At 54.1% G+C, this 20,953-nt stretch overlaps 1 protein-coding gene across 6 annotated transcripts in view; it reads left to right on the top strand.

Moving 5' to 3' along the window:
• The first annotated feature begins 15 nt into the window (after positions 1 to 15).
• Positions 16 to 20,953, top strand: part of LOC120393469 (membrane-spanning 4-domains subfamily A member 4A-like) — a 30,075-nt gene continuing 9,137 nt past the window's right edge. For 2 of the 6 annotated variants that reach the window (XM_039518060.1, XM_039518061.1), the window contains exons 1-5: positions 3,479 to 3,538; positions 5,588 to 5,700; positions 19,037 to 19,154; positions 19,735 to 19,845; positions 20,099 to 20,155. In XM_039518060.1, coding sequence (XP_039373994.1) covers positions 3,509 to 3,538; positions 5,588 to 5,700; positions 19,037 to 19,154; positions 19,735 to 19,845; positions 20,099 to 20,155 — 429 coding nt within the window. In that variant the 5' untranslated portion in view covers positions 3,479 to 3,508. Of the gene's footprint in view, positions 33 to 3,478; positions 3,539 to 5,586; positions 5,701 to 18,385; positions 18,645 to 19,036; positions 19,155 to 19,734; positions 19,846 to 20,098; positions 20,156 to 20,953 lie in introns of those variants that run through there. The other 4 variants (XM_039518065.1, XM_039518063.1, XM_039518066.1 and 1 more) reach the window with 4 other exon arrangements.

Below are 20,953 nucleotides of genomic sequence, written 5' to 3'. Positions count from 1 at the left end.
GCTTTTTCTCATGTGGCTGTTTCCTGAAAGGGGTGGGTGGAAGATGGGAGCTCCTGTGGGTTGCTGGGCTTTGCTCCTCTTAGTCACTGGTGCTTGGGGTCAAAATGCTTTGGGTAAAGTGGGGGGAATGAGGGGTGCTGGCTGGGTGCAAACTGAGCCTCTTGCTGTGGTTTATCCTTTAGCTTTGTGGGGCCTTCCTGCTCTGGCCTCAAGGAAGGGTTGATGTGGGGCAGAGCTGGATCCAAGTCCTGTTTATTGCATATCTCCTTGTAACTCTATGTTCTGGGAAAGTAGAGCCTGGGGTTTCTTGATAGGAATGTATTCTGGGCACCTGCTCAGTGACTGATCTCCTGGCAGGGCGCCTACAAAGCTTCATGTATCCCTGGCCTACATGGGAAACCTCAGTCCCCCTGCAGATGCTGGACGTGGAAGTGGCTCTGTGCCATCTATCAGTCCATGTAAAACTCCCTCCTCGTGCAATTTCCCTAGGGGTTAAATGGCCACTCTCCTGTTTAGTAAAACAGTGGAGGCTGCTGCTGGTTAAGCCAGATGTTTAACAGTCTACACTCCAGCCTGTTGGTGATGGGGGTTGGGGAAACTGCTATCGAGCTGCAGAAAGGTGATGAGATATGGCTGGGATCTTCAGTGATATATCAGTTGAACTCCAATGCCTTGCCTTTGTCCCAGGCAGGATGGGTATGAGTGGTTCTTGGGTTTCAGAACTGCCTGCTCAAAGAACAAAACCCAGCACTGCTTTCACTGACCCAGGAAGACTGCCACTGAAAATGTACAGAGACAATACTGAAGGTTTCTCTTGTTGGGGCTAATTTGGTGCTTCTGGTTGCATGAAGCCTACAATACAAACAGTTACCAGCTGGACACTCTGTCTGCCCACCTGAGAGGCTTGTGGGGTGGTGTCCCTTAGTAGCTAGGCCAGGTGAGAGCTCTGAGTCTGAGGCCCTGGGTTTGAGTCCAAGCTCTGCAGGGGTGATGTTGCTGAAACCAAAGCTTTCCAGAGTAGCTGCTGGATTTCTGGGTACCTCATTTGGGGGTCTTGCTTGAGGCACCTATAGATTCAGTGGCTGCTGCCCAATATCTGACTCCATTTCCTGCCCGCCTGGCAGCAAGCTGCTGTGCATGTGGCATGGTGCTGTTGGAAGCATTGGTGCTCCTGAATGCCTTTTGGGTCCTTCAAGGATTAACGCTCTCGCTTTCTCCTGGCTTTATCAGCGAGATCTGTCACAACTGGTGTAACCTGCTGGCTGATGCAGAGCTTCCTTGTTCCTCCTCCACAGTCAGGGGGAGATGGCTGAAAGGCGGCTGTCTGGTATTTCAGCTCTGGGGTTGGTAGAGCCTGGCACTGCTCTGGCTCCAGTTTCCACTCCCCTGAAATGGAGGCGATTCCTGAAGGCCCATGTGTGTGAGATGTGGTTGGCTGGGGGCTATTTGGAGACCTAGTGTTGGCAGATTGGGGCCAAGTGAGCAGCCAGGGTAAGGGGGGGAACCCACATCCCCTAGCCAGGTATGCTGGCAAACCCCCAAATCTAGATGCAGCTATGATAACATAAGAGAACTTCTATCAGGTTAGCAAATGTCTTTCGGGGATGGTGACAGTGGTGGTATTACTGTGCAGACATGAAAATCGTCTTCTGTTGGCCTAAGCTCAGCCCACACTAGAGCGCTCTGCTGGTATAGCTGTGCTGGCAAAACATCTTTAGTTTAGATGGTACCTGAATCACCATAGACCCTGCATGTCCATGGTGGGCCATGGCAACTCAAAAGCCATCTGACCGCTGTGGGTATGACTGCACTGCCATTACACACTTGGGGCTGGTGCGTGTCAGCCGTCTCAGGCTTTGGCTGTAAAACTGCGGTGTAGACCTTCAGGCTGGAGCGTTGGCTCCAGAACCTGATGTTCTATCCTGAGCCTGAAGGTCTACACTGCAGTTTTACTGACCAAGCTCAAGCTAGCTGACGTGAGCCAGCTGTGGGTTCCTAATTGCAGTGCAGACATACCCTAGGGGCTCCAGGGACTCAGTGGCTGCCATAGGTCTCCAAGGACTGTCTGGTGTAGTGCAATGAGGTGGAAGGGACACATCACTGTCCGTCATGGATCCTCTAACAACATCACTGACACCCACCCTTTCTTCAACCAGGGGATGATCTGTTGGGGTGGTGGGGAGATCCCCTCTCCTGCTAGCACAGATCTGGTAGCTGGACCCTGGGAGATGTTTGGAATGGAGTAGAAGGAGCATGCTGGGGTCACAGCTACTGGATCAAATGTAATTATGGCCCTGAGCCTTGTAGTGATGTACGTAGATATCCAGCATCACTGACCATGTCTGGGCTGCCTGGGTTTCCCTGAACTCCTGTGTCCTGGGAGTGGTGTAAATCCCAAGATAGGATCTCTGGGTTTATGTCTGGAGGATGCTGTGGCTGTGAGTCTGGTAATCTCTGTGCGCCCTGTCTGCAGTGTCGATGGTGTGCGCAGCTCACAGCTCCAGATCACGGTGCAGGCAGATCTCTTTGGGAATGGCATGACCCTCGCTTCCAGGGAGCTGACACACTGGGGGCTGGCTGTGCCATGACAGCTGTTGGGCCAGATAGATTCCAGCTAGAATATCTGCTATTGGCATGCGGGGCCACCATGGAAGTGAGAGCAGAGACCAATGGGGGCTGGGTAGGTGAGTGGGTGTCAATCTCTCTTCCTGCTGAGGAAAGGCTGGTTTCAATCTTCAGCCTCCCCAACTTCCCCTTTATCCTGAGTAATTAAAATCCAGCCCTCTACATGTGAATGTCCAGCAGTCCACTCCACTGCTGGACACTGCAAGGAGGCTCTTCTTAAAAGTGCATACACCCTGTCCCATGCAGAAGAGGACTAATAAGGGGTCTATCTTGGAGCAAGCCCTTGGTGGAGGGAACCCCGGGGGAGAGGCTTTTTGGTATTGGATGGGTAACCCAGGCCATAGCATCTCGTTTCCTGACTACAGCTAAAGTGGGGGTGTTGTCAGTTGTGTTCTCTCCATGCGCTGTCCCAGCTCTGTGCAGGTAGCTGACACAGCAGACCTCTACAGTAATACCCAGAAAGACCACAAACTCCGTTTGGTGGAGAAGGTGCTCTGCCATGTTTATTGTCAATGAAGCACAGTGTGATGCTGTGTATAAGAAAGGTGACTGTTTATATCACTGTTACCATAAACCTTGTACCAAGTAATTGTGTATGTCATGATCAATAGAAAAGTTATGAATTGCTAAGTATGATTACCTTGTTTATATGCATATATCATCTTTGTATCTGAAGTTATGGATATTGGCCATGTACTTGTATTTTAAACACATGTTGTATTCCTGGTTGACACCTCCCCTCCCCCCGAGATAGATTTAAGTCAGGGCTAGACAATTATGTCTTGATGGCTCATTAAAGGCACTCTACTCTCACAATGGGTCATTGGAGAATTTCATCTGCCCAGTAGATCTTCCTGTGGACACCTCAGCCAGCGAGGAGCCAATGGCCACCCCTTGTGATTCAGCAAAACATGTAGGGGCAGGTGATATGCTCATGTGACCCTAGAGTCCATCTTGGGCCAGTAACTTTCCACATACAAGGACTGTGGGCTTTGTTTGGGACAATACATTTCCAGGCACGTGGCAAAGGATATAAAAGACCCCTGAGACACCTCCATTTTGCCTCTTTCCTGCTCTGATTCTCTGGACTGTGGATTTACAACAAAAAGGAGCATCTTGAACTATGGACTAAGGACCTTCCAATCTTTTGGAAGTTACCAGAGTGACTTTTGCAAGCCAGCAGTCTAGTCCATCACTGCTACAAACTTGATAGAAGGAGACTTTGAATCATTTGTATGGATATGATCTATTAACCATTTATCACGCTCTTCTTTTTAGTAATAAATCTTTACATAGATTACTAAGGATTGGCTGACAGGGTGGTATTTGGGTAAGACTTGAGATCCAGATTGACCTGGGGGTAAGTGTCTGATCCTTTGGGATCAGTAAGAACCTCACATATGGTGAACTGGGTTTTCAATAACCTCTCACTATATTAGACTTTTTGTTTTGGACTGTTTGGCTTCTAACCAGGGTTGTACTGCAGAAGCTCTTTTGTTACTGGCTTGATTAACCTAATTATAGAATTGCCCTGATTCTTGCAGTCTGCTCTGACTGTGGCATTCTCATTGTTGTCCATCCCAGTCACATACAGTACTAGCACCTCACAGATTCTACAGGTACACTAACACATGTATGCCCATTACAATAGACCATCTCAGTCAGCAGTGGGACTTTCTGCTGCCCCATAGGCCAGACAAAGGGTTAAGGTGAGGTACCCCAACATTTATAGACTGAGACAAACAACTGAGATAAATAACTTACGTATCACCTTACGTGTTTCATGAGGACATCTGTTCCTCTTGTTGTGATATCTCGGACAAAACATCTCTATTTGTTGTTTTGTGTCTAACTGTCTTGTACTAGATTGGGATGTATCTATACTAGCTGGAATAGATTTATGTAAATATCTAGTGCTTAATACACTAGCAACAACTTTGCCAAATTCCTGCACTGCACAGTGAACTTGTAAGCATCTGTTTTAATACATGATGTGACTTTGGTTCACAGCCTTGTCTCGTACCAGGCCTAGTGCTCCAGACTCGTGCTCTCTATTATCAGGGGAAGGGTGCACAGACTCAAGTGTGCTGCAGGGACAGTGGAGAGCTTAGTCAGTGCTGCAGTAATACTGCTGATGGGCTGGTGCCACACAAGGGCTGAAGCAGATCTGTGAATGCTGGCTTGTGAAATTGCTTGGGTAACTCCTGCCTTCCTCAGATGCCCACAGGTTCCTGCATTTGCAGGAGGAGGTGGTGCATGGGCTGATCTAAAGTGGGAAGTTACAGGCCTGGGAAGTTGTGGAGCTGGAAGCAGAATCCCGGGCGCCTCACATACTCTCTGTGCTCCTATGGGAAGGGACTCTCCTCTCTCTGTGTCTCCATTTCCCACAGCTGGAAAATGACAGACTAACTGCCTTCACCAGTGGTGAGAGGCTCTGGGTCTTAATTGTTGTTCACATGGGATGATGCACTCATTTGGAAGGTACCATTGTAACCCCTTCTTAAGGGCCCTGCATGTCCCTTCTAGTGGCTGATCCACCGAGGCTTGACTCTGCTACAGCTCCTGGCTAGGAGATGAATTCCTCTAGGTCTTGTGGTAGCAGCTCCTGCTCTTAGGAGTCCTGGCGCTAGGTCCAAGCTCTGTTGTTGGATCAAGCCAGGCTGATGATGCTATAGCAGTGAAGAATTAATTCTATTCTCCCTCTAACTGGAATCTATTTACTATTTCCCCCTCTCCATTCCCGACCCCTGAATGTCAGTGGCTGGAGGGGCCGAACCTGGTGCCCTGAGGTGTCTCTTAATCGTGTGTGTCTCCTTCCCCCCACCCCACCCCCAAACTTTTGGTTGATCACAGTAGCCAACCTCCTGGGCTATGGCTGGACAGGATGCTGTGCTGCTGGGTGGATGGAGCAGCTGAGTAGCCTTGAGGGATACTGACCCTTGGCTGTGTTTGCTCCGCATAGCTCCTCCCTGACACCATCCACTGCAGAAACTTCCTCCACTACAGACCTTCTGCTGTGAGGGGCGTGATCCGAGCCAGTGCCATCTCCCTCCCCATAGACTGCTTCTACCCCAGGTGAGTGAGCATCCTTCACACAGTGCTGGGTGCTGAGACCTGTCCCAAGTTGCTTCAAGGAGCAAAGTCTTTCCCCATTACCTGGACTTGTTCACCCTCCTGCCAAGGGTGGCCTTGGCATTGCAGGGCTGCCCCACTGAGCTTTGCTAATGGCCAGGAAGTCAGGAGTCCTGGATTGTCCTGCTGAGGGTGGGATGTGGCTGCTGGGTCTGTCACACCAAGGCTGGGTAGTCAGTCAACCAGAGCTGGCCAGGTCTTTAATACTCATAGCTCAGCTGCAGGGACACACAACTGAGCAGAGCCTTGGTGGGGCCTGATGTCCATGTGACCTGCCTGTCACCTGCACCAGTGCAATGCTGATTTGCTAGTGCCATGCACACACTCCACTGGTGTACATGGTGAGGTAAAGTGATAGAGACTGAAGCCCTAATGCACTAGGGCTCATGAATGTCTCAGCTGGCCTCTTCACCACAGCTCTGCTCTGGCCTGGCTTAATGTCAGGTTCACCGGGGGAAGGAGACCAAAGCCCTGAGGTAAGTGGGGGAAATGGGATACCGGGAGGAAGCACAAGAGCACAAGAGGGGAGGACTCCTGCCTCATACTGAGAAAGCAGGGCAATCAGTGAGTTATCTTAAGTGCCTATACACAAATGCAAGAAGCCTGGGAAACAAGCAGAGAGAACTGGAAGTCCTGGCACAGTCAAGGAATTATGATCTGATTGGAATAAAAGAGACTTGGTGGGATAACTCACATGACTGGATTACTGTAATGGATGGATATAAACTGTTCAGGAAGGACAGGCAGGGCAGAAAAGGTGGGGGAGTTGCATTGTATGTAAGAGAGCAGTATGACTGCTCAGAGCTCTGGTATGAAACTGCAGAAAAACCTAAGAGTCTCTGCATTAAGTTTAGAAGTGTGAGGAAGAAGGGTGATGTCATGGTGGGAGTCTGCTATAGACCACCAGACCAGGGGGATGAGGTGGACGAGGCTTTCTTTCAGCAACTAGCAGAAGTTACTAGATCGCAGGCCCTGGTTCTCATGAGAGATTTCAATCACCCTGATATCTGCTGGGAGAGCAATACAGCAGTGCACAGACAATCCAGGAAGTTTTTGGAAAGTGTAGGGGACAATTTCCTGGTGCAAGTGCTGGAGCTGCCCCAACTAGGGGCAGAGCTGCTCTTGATCTGCTGCTCACAAACAGGGAAGAACTAGTAGGGAAAGCAAAAGTGGATTGGAACCTGGGAGGCAGTGACCATGAGATGGTCGAGTTCAGGATCTTGACACAAGGAAGAAAAGAGAGCAGCAGAATATGGGCCCTGGACTTCAGAGAAGCAGACTTTGACTCCCTCAAGGAACTGATGGGCAGGATCCCTTGGGAGAATAACATGAGGGGGAAAGGAGTCCAGGAGAGCTGGCTGTATTTTAAAGAATTCTTATTGAGGTTACAGGAACAAACCATCACAATGTGTGGAAAGAATAGTAAATATGGCAGGTGACCAGTTTGGCTTAACAGTGAAATCCTTGCTGTTCTTAAACACAAAAAAGAAGCTTACAAGAAGTGGAAGCTTGGACAAATGACCAGGGAAGAGTATAAAAATATTGCTAAGGCATGCAGGAGTGAAATCAGGAAGGCCAAATCATACCTGGAGTTGCAGCTAGCAAGAGGTGTTAAGAGTAACAAGAAGGGTTTCTTCAGGTATGTTAGCAACAAGAAGAAAGTCAAGGAAAGTGGGGGCCCCTTACTGAATGAGGAAGGCAACCTAGTGACAGAGGATGTGGAAAAAGCTAATGTACTCAGTGCTTTTTTTACCTCTGTCTTCATGAACAAGGTCAGCTCCTAGTCTGCTGCACTGGGAAGCACAGTATGGGGAGGTGGGGACCAGCCTCTGTGGAGAAAGAAGTGGTTCAGGACTATTTAGAAAAGCTGGATGAGCACAAGTCCACGGGGCCAGATGCGCTGCATCGGAGGGTGCTAACGGAGTTGGCGGATGTGATTGCAGAGACATTGGCCATTATCTTTGAAAACTCATGGCGACTGGGGAGGTCCCAGACGACTGGAAAAAGGTTAATGTAGTGCCCATTTTTTAAAAAGGGAAGGAGGAGGATCTGGGGAACTACAGGCCAGTCAGCCTCACCTCAGTCCCTGGAAAAATCATGGAGCAGGTCCTCAAGGAAACAATTCTGAAGCACTTAGATGAGAGGAAAGTGATCAGGAACAGTCAGCATGGATTCACCAAGGGCAACTCATGCTGACTAACCTGATTGCCTTCTATGATGAGATAACTGGGTCTGTGGATGAGGGGAAAGCAGTGGACGTGTTATTTCTTGACTTTAGCAAAGCTTTTGATATGGTCTCCCACAGTATTCTTGCCGGCAAGTTAAAGAAGTATGGGCTGGATGAATGGACTATAAGGTGGATAGAAAGCTAGCTAGATCATCTGGCTCAACGGGTAGTGATCAATGGCTCCATGTCTAGTTGGCAGCCAGTATCAGGCGGAGTGCCCCAAGGGTTGGTCCTGGGGCCAATTTTGTTCAATATCTTCATTAATGATCTAGAGGATGGTGTGGACTGCACCCTCAGCAAGTTTTCAGTTGACACTAAACTGAGAGGAGTGGTAGATACACTGGAGGGTAGGGATAGGATACAGAGGGACCTAGACAAATTAGAGGATTGGGCCAAAAGAAATGTGATGAGGTTCAACAAGGACAAGTGCAGAGTCCTGCACTTAGGACGGAAGAATCCCATGCACTGCTACAGACTATGGACTGAATGGCGAGGTAGCAGTTCTGCAGAAAAGGACCTAGGTGTTACAGTGGACGAGAATCTGGATATGAGTTGACAGTGTGCCCTTATTGCCAAGAAGGCTAACGGCATTTTGGGCTGTATAAGTATAGGCATTGACAGCAGATCGATGGACGTGATCATTCCCCTCTATTTGACATTGGTGAGGCCTCATCTGGAGTACTGTGTCCAGTTTTGGGCTCCAAACTACAAGAAGGATGTGGAAAACTTGGAAAGAGTCCAGCAGAAGGCAACAAAAATGATTAGGGGGCTGGAGCACATGATTTATGAGGTGAGGCTGAGGGAACTGGGATTATTTAGTCTGCAGAAGAGAAGAATGAGGGGGGATTTGATAGCTGCTTTCAACTACCTGAAAGTGGGTTCCAAAGAGGATGGATCTAGACTGTTCTTAGTGGTAGCAGTTGACAGAACAAGGAGTAATGGTCTCAAGTTGCAGTGGGGGAGTGTGATGGGTCTGGTACCTCAGCACCCCCTGGTGGCAGGGATGAGCTGGGGCCTAGCGCCGCGCCACTCCCTTGTTTTTCGGTCTGCCACTGGTAACCGGCGTATTACGGCCTACTGGCCAGAGTTCACGTAAACACCCCCTCTCGGAGCGGGGTAGCACGGCCTAGCGGCCGGAGTCCAGTAACCCCCCCTTCGGAGCGGGGTAGCACGGCCTAGCGGCCCAAAGTCCATAGACACCCCTTCGGAGCGGGGTAGCACGGCCTAGCGGCCGGAGTCCAACAACCCCCCTCTTCGGAGCGGGGTAGCACGGCCTAGCGGCCAAAGTCCACAGACACCCCTTCGGAGCGGGGTAGCACGGCCTAGCGGCCGGAGTCCAACAACCCCTCTCTTCGGAGCGGGGTAGCACGGCCTAGCGGCCAGAGTCCATGGACACCCCCCTCCGGAGCGAGATTCAAGGGGTGGGGTAAGGGGACTCGGGCCCGCCCTCTCCGCCGAGCCCCAACCCAGGGCCCTGATTGTGGCAAGCTCTCCTTGCTCCCCTCCCCGCTCGGCGGGGATCCGCCCGCAACACGCCGAGCGGTGCTGCAGCTTTAAGGCTGTCAGTCTCGACGATCCCCTGGGTCACTTCCTACCCTGTCTAGCCGGACGTCAGCGTTGTGGGAGCGGTTCCCCCGTAGGTCCCTCCCGGCAGGCGTCCCCCTCCGTCCCCGGGGTCTCCGGTACGGCCGCTGCTCGGCTGACGCCCCGGTCCAGGCGTGCTGGCTCTCCTTCGGCAGGAGCTGACGGTCTGCGTCCTTCTCCCCCGGTGGTCAGCCCCGACTGAGCAGACCTGCAGGCTTTTATACCGGTCTGCCAGTTGGAGCACGCCCAGCAGAGCTTCCTGGGCATGGCTTCCTCTGCTAGCAAAGAAAGGTTAACCCCCGCTGTACCAGTGCGGGGCTGTCCCGCCCCGTCACACACCCTCCCCCTTAAGACAGCCGTCGGGGCCGGCTGACCCTTGACTCCCTCCTCCCCCTCCTCCTCCCCGATTAGGAAGAAGAAGTCTGCGTTCCCATGAGCCTTGCCTGGACGATGTGACACACGGAAGGCGTAGGGTTGGAGGGATAGGTACCACCGCATGATCCGGCTATTCATCTCCTTTATACTATTGATCCACCGGAGGGGCGCGTGGTCAGTCACTAAGGAGAAGGGGTTCCCCAATAGATAGTACCTTAGTGCTTCGACCGCCCACTTCACTGCCAAGGCCTCGCGTTCTATGGTGGAGTACTGGGTTTCGCGGGGGAACAGCTTGCGGCTAAGGTACAAGACCGGGTGTTCTTCTTCCCCTACCTCCTGTGACAGTACGGCCCCCAGTCCCACCTCAGAGGCATCCGTCTGTAGGATAAAGGTTTTTGAAAAGTCCGGTTGGACTAGTACCCGTTCCCGTGTTAATTGTTCGCTCAGGGCGTGAAAGGCTTTTTCGCAGCCTTCCGTCCAGCGTACCTTCTGGGGTTGCGAACTGCGTGTCAACTCCGTCAGGGGGGCAGCAAGTGTGGCAAAGTTAGGCACAAACCGCCGATAGTACCCAGCCAGCCCCAAGAACTGCCGGACTTGCCTCTTGGTCGTGGGTGTAGGGTACGTCCTTAGAGCTTCTACCTTGTCTACGAGGGGGCGGATCTTCCCCCGGCCAACCGTGTAGCCCAGGTAAGTCACCTCCCTCTGGCCCAGGTGACATTTCGCCGGGTTCGCGGTGAGGCCGGCTTCACCCAATGCCCATAGAACTTCGGTCAGGTGTTGCAGATGTTCCTCCCAAGTGATACTGTAGATGACAATGTCATCGATGTACGCTGCGGCGTATTCGTTGTGGGCGCTCAGCACCTGGTTCATGAGTCGCTGGAAGGTAGCCGCGTCCCCGTGCAATCCGAACGGCATCATAGTAAATTGGTAGAGTCCGAACGGCGTTGGAAATGCTGTCTTTTCTCGTGAGGCCGGTGTCAACTGGATCTGCCAATATCCCTTCGTCAAGTCCAGGGTGGAGATGAACTCGGCTTTTCCCAGCCGCTCCAGCAGCTCGTCCACCCGGGGCATGGGATAGGCGTCAAAACGTGAAATTGCGTTTACCTTGTGGAAGTTGATGCAAAACCTGACTGTCTATGGGGCTCCGCCATTCACTCCGCGACTCTTCAACCACCCCTAAGGCTAGCATCAGCCCGAGCTCCTCCCTCACTGTCTCCCACATCTTCCTGGGGAGTGGGTGGTGTGTGTCCCGCACTTTGTGCCCTGGAAGGGTAGCAATGTGGTGGTTTGCTAACATGGTTCGTCCAGGTCGCGCCGACAAAACCACGGGGAACGCCGCCACCAGTCGTTCTACCTGGTCCCGCTGGGCTGGGGTAAGCTCGTGGCCTAAGTCCGCTGTCCCGGCTGCCTCGGGTTCTCCCGCCAGCGGCCCCAACTCCGGTTCTGGCGGGTATGGGGCTATCATCAGGCCTTCTCTGTCCCTCCAGGCCTTAAGGAGGTTCACGTGGTAGACCTGGGTATCCCTCCTTCGCCCGGACAACCGTACCTCATAGTCGACCGGCCCAATCCGCCTGACCACTTCAAAGGGGCCCTGCCACTTGGCCAGCAGCTTGGACTCTGAGGAAGGGAGCAACAAGAGGACCCTATCCCCCGGCCCAAAAGTTCGCACCTTGGCCCCCTTGTTATAATGATTCTCCTGGGTCCGCTGGGCTCTAATCAGATTTTCTTGGGCCAAGGTCCCCAGCTCCCGGAGGCGTTCCCGCAGGTGGATGATATACTGCACTGACCCTCGAACGCGGGTCTCCTGCTCTTCCCAGGTTTCCCTTAGGAGATCGAGGATACCCCTAGGCTTCCTCCCGTAAAGGAGATCAAACGGGGAGAACCCTGTGGATGCCTGGGGTACTTCTTGCACCGCGAAGAGGAGTGCGGGGAGTAGTTTATCCCAGTGCCGTGGGTCGTCCTCTACAAACTTCCTCAGCATGGCCTTCAAAGTGCCGTTGAATCGTTCGACCAAGCCATCTGTCTGGGGGTGGTAGACCGAGGTCTTTAGCGCCCGGATGTTCAGCAGCCTGCACAGCTCCGCCATCAATCTAGAGGTCACATTCGTTCCTTGGTCAGTTAGTATCTCCCTCGGGATACCCACCCGAGCGAAGATCTGCAATAGCTCGCTAGCATTGACCGGTGCTGTGGTGGACCTCAGTGGCACCGCTTCAGGATAGCGCGTGGCATAATCGACCACCACCATAATATACTTATGGCCTGTGCCGCTCTTCTCTAGGGGTCCCACGAGGTCCAGGCCTATCCGGTCAAAAGGCGTCCCCACCACCGGCAAGGGTACGAGGGGGGCCCTTGGTACACCTTTTGGACCGGCTCTCTGGCATTCGGGGCAGGAGGCGCAATAATCTCGTACCTCCGCATGGATGCCCGGCCAAAAAAACCTCTGGGCCACCCTTTGTAATGTCTTCTCCCTCCCTAGGTGTCCGGCCCATGGCACCGAATGTGCCAGACGAAGCAAGTCCTGTCGGAACCGCCGCGGGACCAATAGCTGGCGTAGTTCTTCCTTTGTCTGTGGTTCTGGAACCACCCGATAGAGTAAGTCCCGATGGATCTCAAATCGGGGTCCTTGTGGCTGGCGGTGGGGCGGGTCTTCCTCCCCTGGTGGGCTAGTCGCCTGTTCCCATGCCCGGCTGAGAGTGGTATCCCCTCGTTGCTCCTCGAGGAAGTCGGTGTCCACCTCTAGCCAGCCTTGGCCCTCGCTTGCCGGCGCTTCGGTCGGGACTTGGCTCCTTACCCCTCTCCCGGGGCCCCCCGAGGGCCCCTCTAGGGGGTCCTCGGCCATTGGCTGGCCTAATAGTCCCGGTCGTCTAGCCCGTTCCCCAGTTCTCCTCCCGGGCGGCGTAGCCCCTTCCCTTAAGAGGTTTGTGAAGCCCAGCCAGTCACGCCCTAAGACCACGGGGTAAGCCAACTTAGGGGCCACCCCCACTAGACACCGCGCCTGGTGCTGGGCCGCCTCTAGCTGTACCCAGACAGTGGGGTAAGGCTTCACATCCCCATGGATGCACTGTAGCCGGATGGGGGCCCCGGCGGGGCCGGTGGGCTTAATCAGCCCTTCCCGAATAACCGTCTGGCTACACCCGGAGTCAACTAAGGCCCAGGCAGACGTCCCATCCACCTTCACCGGCAGAACTATTTTCCCCGGCGCCCGGGCCCGGTGACCCGCCGTCCACACCTGCCCATAATTACAGTCCATGTACGGGCAATCCCTCCTGAAGTGCCCTACCTGACCGCACTCGTAGCAGCGGTCCCGTCTCCCTTCTTCGATAGGGTTGTGGCGGGGGCTGCCCTGCTTCGCTGGTGCCTCTTCCTGTCGTCTCGGGATATCTCCTCAGGGTGTCGCCCGAGGGCCCCGGGTTACTGGTATTCCGGGGGGCTGGACATGCCGGCGAGGATCTCCCCCGTCCCCCTTACGTGCCCCCCGGGCCTGCCCTGGGCTCCGTTCACCGGGCTCTCCCCCCTTGGGGTTGGCCTTCAATTCCCCCTCTGCGGCCTGGTAGTCCTCCATTAGGGAAGTCGCGCTCGCGAGGGTCCTGGGGCAGTGGCGCTGCACCCATTCCTTCCCTCCCGGCGGCAGGGCTTGCAGGAACTGCTCTAAGGCTACCATCTCCGCCACTTGAACGCCCGTACGCCCTTCCGGCTCCAACCACCTCCAACAGAGGTCCCGGATTCGCTGGGCCACGGCCCATGGCCTGGCCCCTAGCGTATATCGTTCCCGGCGGAGTCGCTGGCGGTAAGTCTCAGGGCTGACACTGACTTCGTCCAAGATGGCGGCCTTGACCTTCGTGTAGTCCAGTGCGTCTTGGGGGTCCAGGTTATGGTACGCCGCTTGAGCTGGGCCCGTCAGGTAGGGTGCCAGTATCATGGCCCAATGGGTGAGGGGCCACTGTACGGCGGTTGCGACTCGTTCAAATGTCACGAGGAAGGCCTTGGGGTCGTCCCCCGGCCCCATCTTAGCTAGGCATACGGGTAATCCTCCGAGACCCTCGCTGGGGTTGCCCCTGACGGACCTAGAGGCGTACTCGGTGCCGATCCGATTAGTGTCGCCATCTGTTGAACCAGCCGCTCCTGGTTCGCCTGCTGCTGGGTTGTCAGCTCCCGGATCAGCTGCTGCTGCTGTTCCTGTCGCTGTGTGGTTTGTGTCTGCTGCTGGGCTGCCAGCTGCTGGAGCAGCTGAGTTTGCTGCTGCTGCTGTTGATTCTCCAGCAGCCACTTTAAAAGTTTCTCGGGGTCCATTTTGGGCATCTGGGACCTTATCTCAGGCCCGGATCAGTCCCTGGTCAGGTGCCAGTTGTGACGGGTCTGGTACCTCAGCACCCCCTGGTGGCAGGGGCGAGCTGGGGCCTAGCGCCGCGCCACTCCCTTGTTCTTCGGTCTGCCACTGGTAACTGGCGTATTACGGCCTACTGGCCAGAGTTCATGTAAACACCCCCTCTCGGAGCGGGGTAGCACGGCCTAGCGGCCAAAGTCCACAGACACCCCTTCGGAGCGGGGTAGCACGGCCTACCGGCCGGAGTCCAACAACCCCCCCTTCGGAGCAGGGTAGCACGGCCTAGCGGCCGGAGTCCAACAACCCCTCTCTTCGGAGCGGGGTAGCACGGCCTAGCGGCCAAAGTCCACAGACACCCCTTCGGAGCGGGGTAGCATGGCCTAGCGGCCAAAGTCCATAGACACCCCTTCGGAGCGGGGTAGCACGGCCTAGCGGCCGGAGTCCAACAACCCCTCTCTTCGGAGTGGGGTAGCACTGCCTAGCGGCCAGAGTCCATAGACACCCCCCTCCGGAGCAGGATTCAAGGGGTGGGGTAGGGGGACTCGGGCCCACCCTCTCCGCCGAGCCCTGACCCAGGGCCCTGATTGTGGCAAGCTCTCCTTGCTCCCCCCCCCCCCCCGCTCGGCGGGGATCCGCCCGCAACACGCCGAGCGGTGCTGCAGCTTTAAGGCTGTCAGTCTCGACGATCCCCTGGGTCACTTCCTACCCTGTCTAGCCGGACGTCGGCATTGTGGGAGCGGTTCCCCCGTAGGTCCCTCCCGGCAGGCATCCCCCTCCGTCCCCGGGGTCTCCGGTACGGCCTCTGCTCGGCTGATGCCCCGGTCCAGGCGCGCTGACTCTCCTTCGGCAGGAGCTGACGGTCTGCATCCTTCTCCCCCGGTGGTCAGCCCCGACTGAGCAGACCTGCAGGCTTTTATACCGGTCTGCCAGTTGGAGCACGATCAGCAGAGCTTCCTGGGCGTGGCTTCCTCTGCTAGCAAAGAAGGGTTAACCCCCGCTGTACCAGTGCGGGGCTGTCCCGCCCCGTCACAGGGAGGTTTAGGTTGGCTATTAGGAAAACCTTTTTCACTGGGAGGGTGGTGAAGCACTGGAATGGGTTACCTAAGGAGGTGGTGGAATCTCCTTCCTTAGAGGTTTTTAAGGTGAGGCTTGACAAAGCCCTGGCTGGGATGATTTAGTTGGGAATTGGTCCTGCTTTGAGCAGGGGGGTTGGACTAGATGACCTCCTGAGGTCCCTCTCAACCCTGATATTCTATGATTCTCATGATAGTTTTGAAAGAATCAAAGCACTCTGAAGGCAAAGCCCATGAGTAGTGGAGAAAACAGTGTTGTCTTAACTCTGCATTTCCACATGAATTCCTTGCTTCTTTTGTACCACAATTGCTGCCTCAACCCTCATGAAGACCTATGAGAAGTGACTCCTGGAATTTCATTTCTTTGTAACCAAATGTTGTGGGGGGCTATGGTGGGGGCGGCCATTTTTCCAAGTGAGTTTAAACTAGAATTGATCAAAACGCTCCTGGGGAAATGGGGGTTTGTTGACATTATTCTCCACCACAAATATTTACTTGTTGACAACTACCAAACGAGCTTGTGGTGAAATTGAATTTTTTGTTTTAGGTTTTGGAAAAGCAAAAACTTTCAGATTATTTTGGAGGCAGGGGAGGCAGTGTGGGGTTTTCATTTCCCTCACTTTGTTCTGTCTACTTTTTTGGGGCGAGGTGAAGGGGGATGGAAGGCTGGAGACAGCTTAAACAAACTGCTCCAGAAAGGAGCCTTCTAAAAATATTTGCTATCAAAAACTAAACAAAATCTTTCACTTTAAAATATTTTAAGGAAATTTTTTTGTTAAAACAAAGAATCTCACTCACCCTTGTGAAAAATGTTGGTTCTTCACAAAATGGCCATACTCTATCAGACCAATGGTCCATTGAGTCTGATATCTCGTCTTCCGATGGTGGCTGGTCCCAGATGCTTCAGAGGGAATGGATAGAATGGGGCAACTTATCGAGTCATCACCTCCTATTGGCCAGTCCCTGCTCCTAGCAGTCAGAGGCTTAAGGACACCCAGAGCATGGGGTTGTCTGACCATCTTGGCTAATAGCCATTGATGAACCTCCATGAATTTATCTAATTGTTTTTAACTCAATTATACTTTTGACCTTCACAATATCTCCTGGCAATGAGTTCCACAGGTTCACTGTGTGTTATGTGAAGAAGTACTTCCCTATGTTTTAAGGCTGCTGCCTATTAATTTCACAGGGTGACCCCCCCTTCCTCTGTCATGTGAAGGGGTAAATGACACTTCCTTATTCACTTTCTCCACAGCAGTCATGATTTTGTAGAACTCAATCAGATACCCCCTTAATCGTATCTTTTCCAAGCTGAATGGTCCCCGCCTTTTGAATCTCTCTCTTCAATCCAGTCTAATTTAAATCTGCTCTCTCAGAACCCTGCTGTCTCCGGGCATGGATGCTGATTTCAAACAGGCACTGGTGCTCAAACCCTAAATGCAGCCCTAGAAAAGTGTTGACACATTGGAGGGGTTTCATGAAAGAACCATGAGGATAGTTAAAGGATTGGAAAAGTTGTATAAGGATAGACTGGAGGAGCTCAATCTATTTAGTATAAACTATAGCTGCATAGTGGAACATTCTGTGCCCCTCTAGTGGTAGGTAGGCCAACTAGCGCTTGTGCCTGCTACAGCTTTGGCTAAGACAGGGGTGGGCAAACTTTTTGGGCTGAGGGCCACATCTGGGTGGGGAAATTGTATGCAGGGCCAGGGCAGAGAGTTGGGGGTGCGTGAGGGGGTGTGGGAGGGGGTGTGGTGTGCAGGAAGGGGCTCAGCAAGGGATTGGAGCAGAGGAGGGGTGTGGGATGTATGGGAGGCTCAAGGAAGGGGGTTGGGGTGCAGGAGGGGTGCAGAGTGCAGGAGGGGGCTCAGGGCAAGGGTGCAGGAGGTGTGCAGACTGTGGGAGGGGGCTCAGCGCAGGGGGTGCAGGGTGCGGTGGGGGCTCAGGGCAGGGGGTTGGGGTGCCTTGGAATCTATTCTAGGTGAGTGGTGCTGGCAGTAACTATGAGAGTTGGTGTTTCTCTCTCTCTTATACAGTCACTGCAGACATTACAGTATATGGGGCTGTGATCCATCCATCCCCACTCCAGGCCCCAGCACTGATTGTTCTAGGATTGGGCGGGGCGTGGGGTGATGGTTACTGGTGGGGTGCAGGGAGGTAGCTGTGCATTAGCAGAATTGATAGTCTGGCCACAAAACCAAAGCCACAAGGTTTACTGGCTGTACATGGCTGATGGGGTTGCCCCCAGAGAGAAGCCTTGTAAATCAACAGGCACTTGCAGCAGCTTTCCCCAGCTGAGTCCTCTGCCTGGCCTGGAGGGAGCAAAGGCTGGGATTGTAACAGGTTTGTGGGGGCGGCTCTTGGATGGGCAGAGAGAAATATTGCTGTCTATTGGGAAGTGAGGAGGCTGCCTGGAGCCAAGGTGTTTGTCTATCTGGGAGGTGTGTTGGGTGGGGGCAGACACAGGAAATGGCCCTGTGATTAGGCTACTTGTGGAGGGGAGGTGCTGTGGCATGGGCACAATGCCAGCCCCTGCCCCCTCAGTAGATAATTATCACCCTAGGTGCGACTGCCTGAATAACTGTCCCAGGGGGTGAAGGCTGTATGTGGGGAGTGGAGTACTTGCCTCAGTGGGGAGACAGAGTGTTGTATGGGGTCAATTGGGAGAGCTAGAGATGAGGTAGGGGGAGATGTGTGTACCTCCTGGAGGAGATAGGGGGGGCAGCTCTCCAGGAATGGCTGGTGGTTGTGATAATCTCTCCCTGAGTGCTGAAGGGTAGTGGAGTGGAGTGGGTTGGGGAGAGGGGTGACCTCCTTGGTGTGGCCATCTTGGTATACATCTCTTTCCCTGGTGGCCTCCCCAACATAGTCACATCTCCAGAACTGCAGATCCCCTCAGCCACCTGCAGCCACTCATTCCCATCCCCTGGAGCCACCCAGCCACACAGGCAGATGCGTGGTTGGCCCCCAGATGCCCCTTGGTGCCTGAGCCACTGTGATCTTTCCTGGGCTAGGTGGGAGCTGACAGGCCCCTTCCTGCCTCAGGCTCCCCATGCAGGAGGAGAGCAGGGGCATGGTGACTGTGCAGGGAAGCATGTGCTGAGTTGTGTTGAAAGCTCCTTCTCTGTGGTAAGCATCCGGCAGCCCCACAGGAGGTTGGGACACTTCCTGGCAGGCCTCCAAGGAGACACAGAGGATCAGCTCGATCTGGGGGGAGCAGCAGGAGAACCAGGCATAAAGCTGGTGATTAGCACCCACGCTGGGAGCCTGGAGCCCACCTCTGTGCCAGGACAGAGAGACCCAGGTGAGTGTGGGGAGGGAGATATGGGTGAGGGGGTGTCAGTGGAGAGGGCAGTGGATAGGATAAGGGGTTTGGGGGCTGGATCACTAGAAGAAGGGGTGACTGGCCTGAGTGGGGTGAAGGACCCTCTGTGACAGGACAGGACCCCTGGCCAGAGGAGTATCTCATCCTGGGACCCCTAAATCTGTGCCCCTATCACAGTCCCCTCTGCTTCCAACTTGTCTCCTAGCTAGAGAGCAGCCTGTTTGCCCTCCCTTGGGGCTTCACCCACGGGGACCAGGCAGATACTCCTGGGGGTGCCTCTCTCATGAGGGGGCTGCATGGGCTGGGGTGGGGGAGATGACTCTTCTCCATGTTCTCCTCAGATTGACACTACCCCATTACTCTCTTCGCAGGCTCGTTTTCAGGAGTCCACGAGGGGGTTGTTCTGTGTCACCACACCTGGGGGCCACCATGTCGGAGCTGGAATCCCTGCTGCACAGCTTCCTCAGGGTGCAGCCCAGAGTCTTTGGGGTGAGGCCTTTCCTGGGGAGACACAGAGCTGGGGCTTCCTTCCCATGTCTCCTGCCTTGGCCTCCCTGATGTTCCCTCCACCCACAGCTGGGGCAGAGCCCCCATACCTGGCTCTGTGGGCAATGGGGGCCCAGCTCCTTTGCCACCCCCTAGAGATGAGGGTGGCACCCTGGGGGATGGGGAGAAGGTGGGTGGGGATCCAGCAGTGCCACTACCTGCTCTGGTTAAAAGGAGAGGCCAGTCTTCTCCCGGGCCTGCTCCTCTGCTGCCAGGACTCCAATCACCCATCTAAGGGTCTTCAGTGCTCTGGGTCTCAGGGCTCTGCACTGGCCCATAGGGCTACTTGGGCTCCCTTCTGATAAGGCTTGAAACTCAGAAGAGTTGGGGCAAGTAAATGCCCATGTGGTTTATCAGCACACAGCCCCCCACCCTGGCCCAGATGCCTGGTTCAGCAAGGCTGGCTTGTGCTCCCTGCATTCCAAGGGATGGCATCCCTGCACATTGGTATCTGACTGGCATCCTTAGTGACTGCGATGCTCCCCGCCCCCTTGCCAATGGCTGCAGCATCTCTCGTTGCCAGGCGGTGCTAATGGTGGTGGGGCTGCTGCAGGTGGCCTTCGGAACCCTCTTCGTCATCGACAACTGCGCTTACACGGATAGTGTCGGCATCCACTTCTTCCCAGGAATCCTGGTAAGAGAATGAGTTGTCTCAGCTACCCATGCTGGCCCACCCACCTCTGCCAGTGCCCTTCAACCCTGACCTATAGCCCCCCTGCCCTGGGCTCCTCACATGCAGAACTCCGGTGCCTCTCAATCCCAACCCTGCCCCTCCTGCAGCTCTGCTGAGGCCCTGCAGTGCCAGCCCTGCTTTCCTAGTGCTGAGTAGCCATCTCTCCTCCAAAGCCCTGACTGTTACTACTTGTGCTCTGACTCTTTCCTTATAGTTATCCTTGGCTGGCATCATTGCCATCGCTGTTCACAGAGCACCTAGCATGGCCCTGGTGAGTGACCAGTTTTGTTTCCCCCCACCACCCTACTCCCGTGGACACCATGTTAATCCATAGCAGCTGTGATAAACACGGGGGGAGGGGGAGCTTCCTTTTGTGGACACCCATCCAGTCAGTTAACTAGAGAATTCCTTTTGGTAGCAGTTCTCTACTTGCTTTACCTGTAAAGGGTTAAAAAGTCTGACTGCATGCATAGGTAAAGGGAAGTGAGTGGGCACCTGACCAAAAGAGCCAATGGGACGGCTAGAACTTTTGGACCTTCCTGGGTTCCAAGGGGTTTTGCATTTGGGTGGTGACAGCATCTACCCATCCAAGGTCAGAGAGAAGCCGTAACCTTGGGAGTTTAATACAAGCCTGGTGTGGCCAGTATTAATTTTTAGAATCCTTGCAGGCCCCCACCTTCTGCACTTGGAGTGCCAGAGTGGGGAATCAACCTTGATATGGGGGCAGAGGTGGGATCATTTTGAACCAGAAGCACAGACTTCAGGATTTTAAAAGGACACATTTTTCCTTTTGGCTGCTTGAAAGCCAGAGAGGTTTTTTATTTTTCTTTGCTGCCTGAGGGGGAACAGGCACACAAAGGGTTCAGCCTGCAAAGCCAGGGAGTCCAACAAGCAGTTTATTTTTTTTCTAGCTTTGTGGCAACAAAATAACTAGGCTAGAGTAGGGCAGCCTGTGCATGAGGTTTAGGTCAGGCACCGAAACCTTAGAAAAACCAGTCTTCCCAAAGCAGCACGCCACGGAGAAAACAGACCCAGATCAAGCCCAGACATCCAGCTCCATGAGGGAAAT

This window comes from Mauremys reevesii, unplaced genomic scaffold, assembly GCF_016161935.1.
Source record: "Mauremys reevesii isolate NIE-2019 unplaced genomic scaffold, ASM1616193v1 Contig2, whole genome shotgun sequence".
Taxonomy (NCBI): Eukaryota; Metazoa; Chordata; order Testudines; family Geoemydidae; genus Mauremys; species Mauremys reevesii.
Note: the sequence above shows the minus strand (reverse complement) of the source record. Positions and strands in the feature narration are given on the sequence as shown.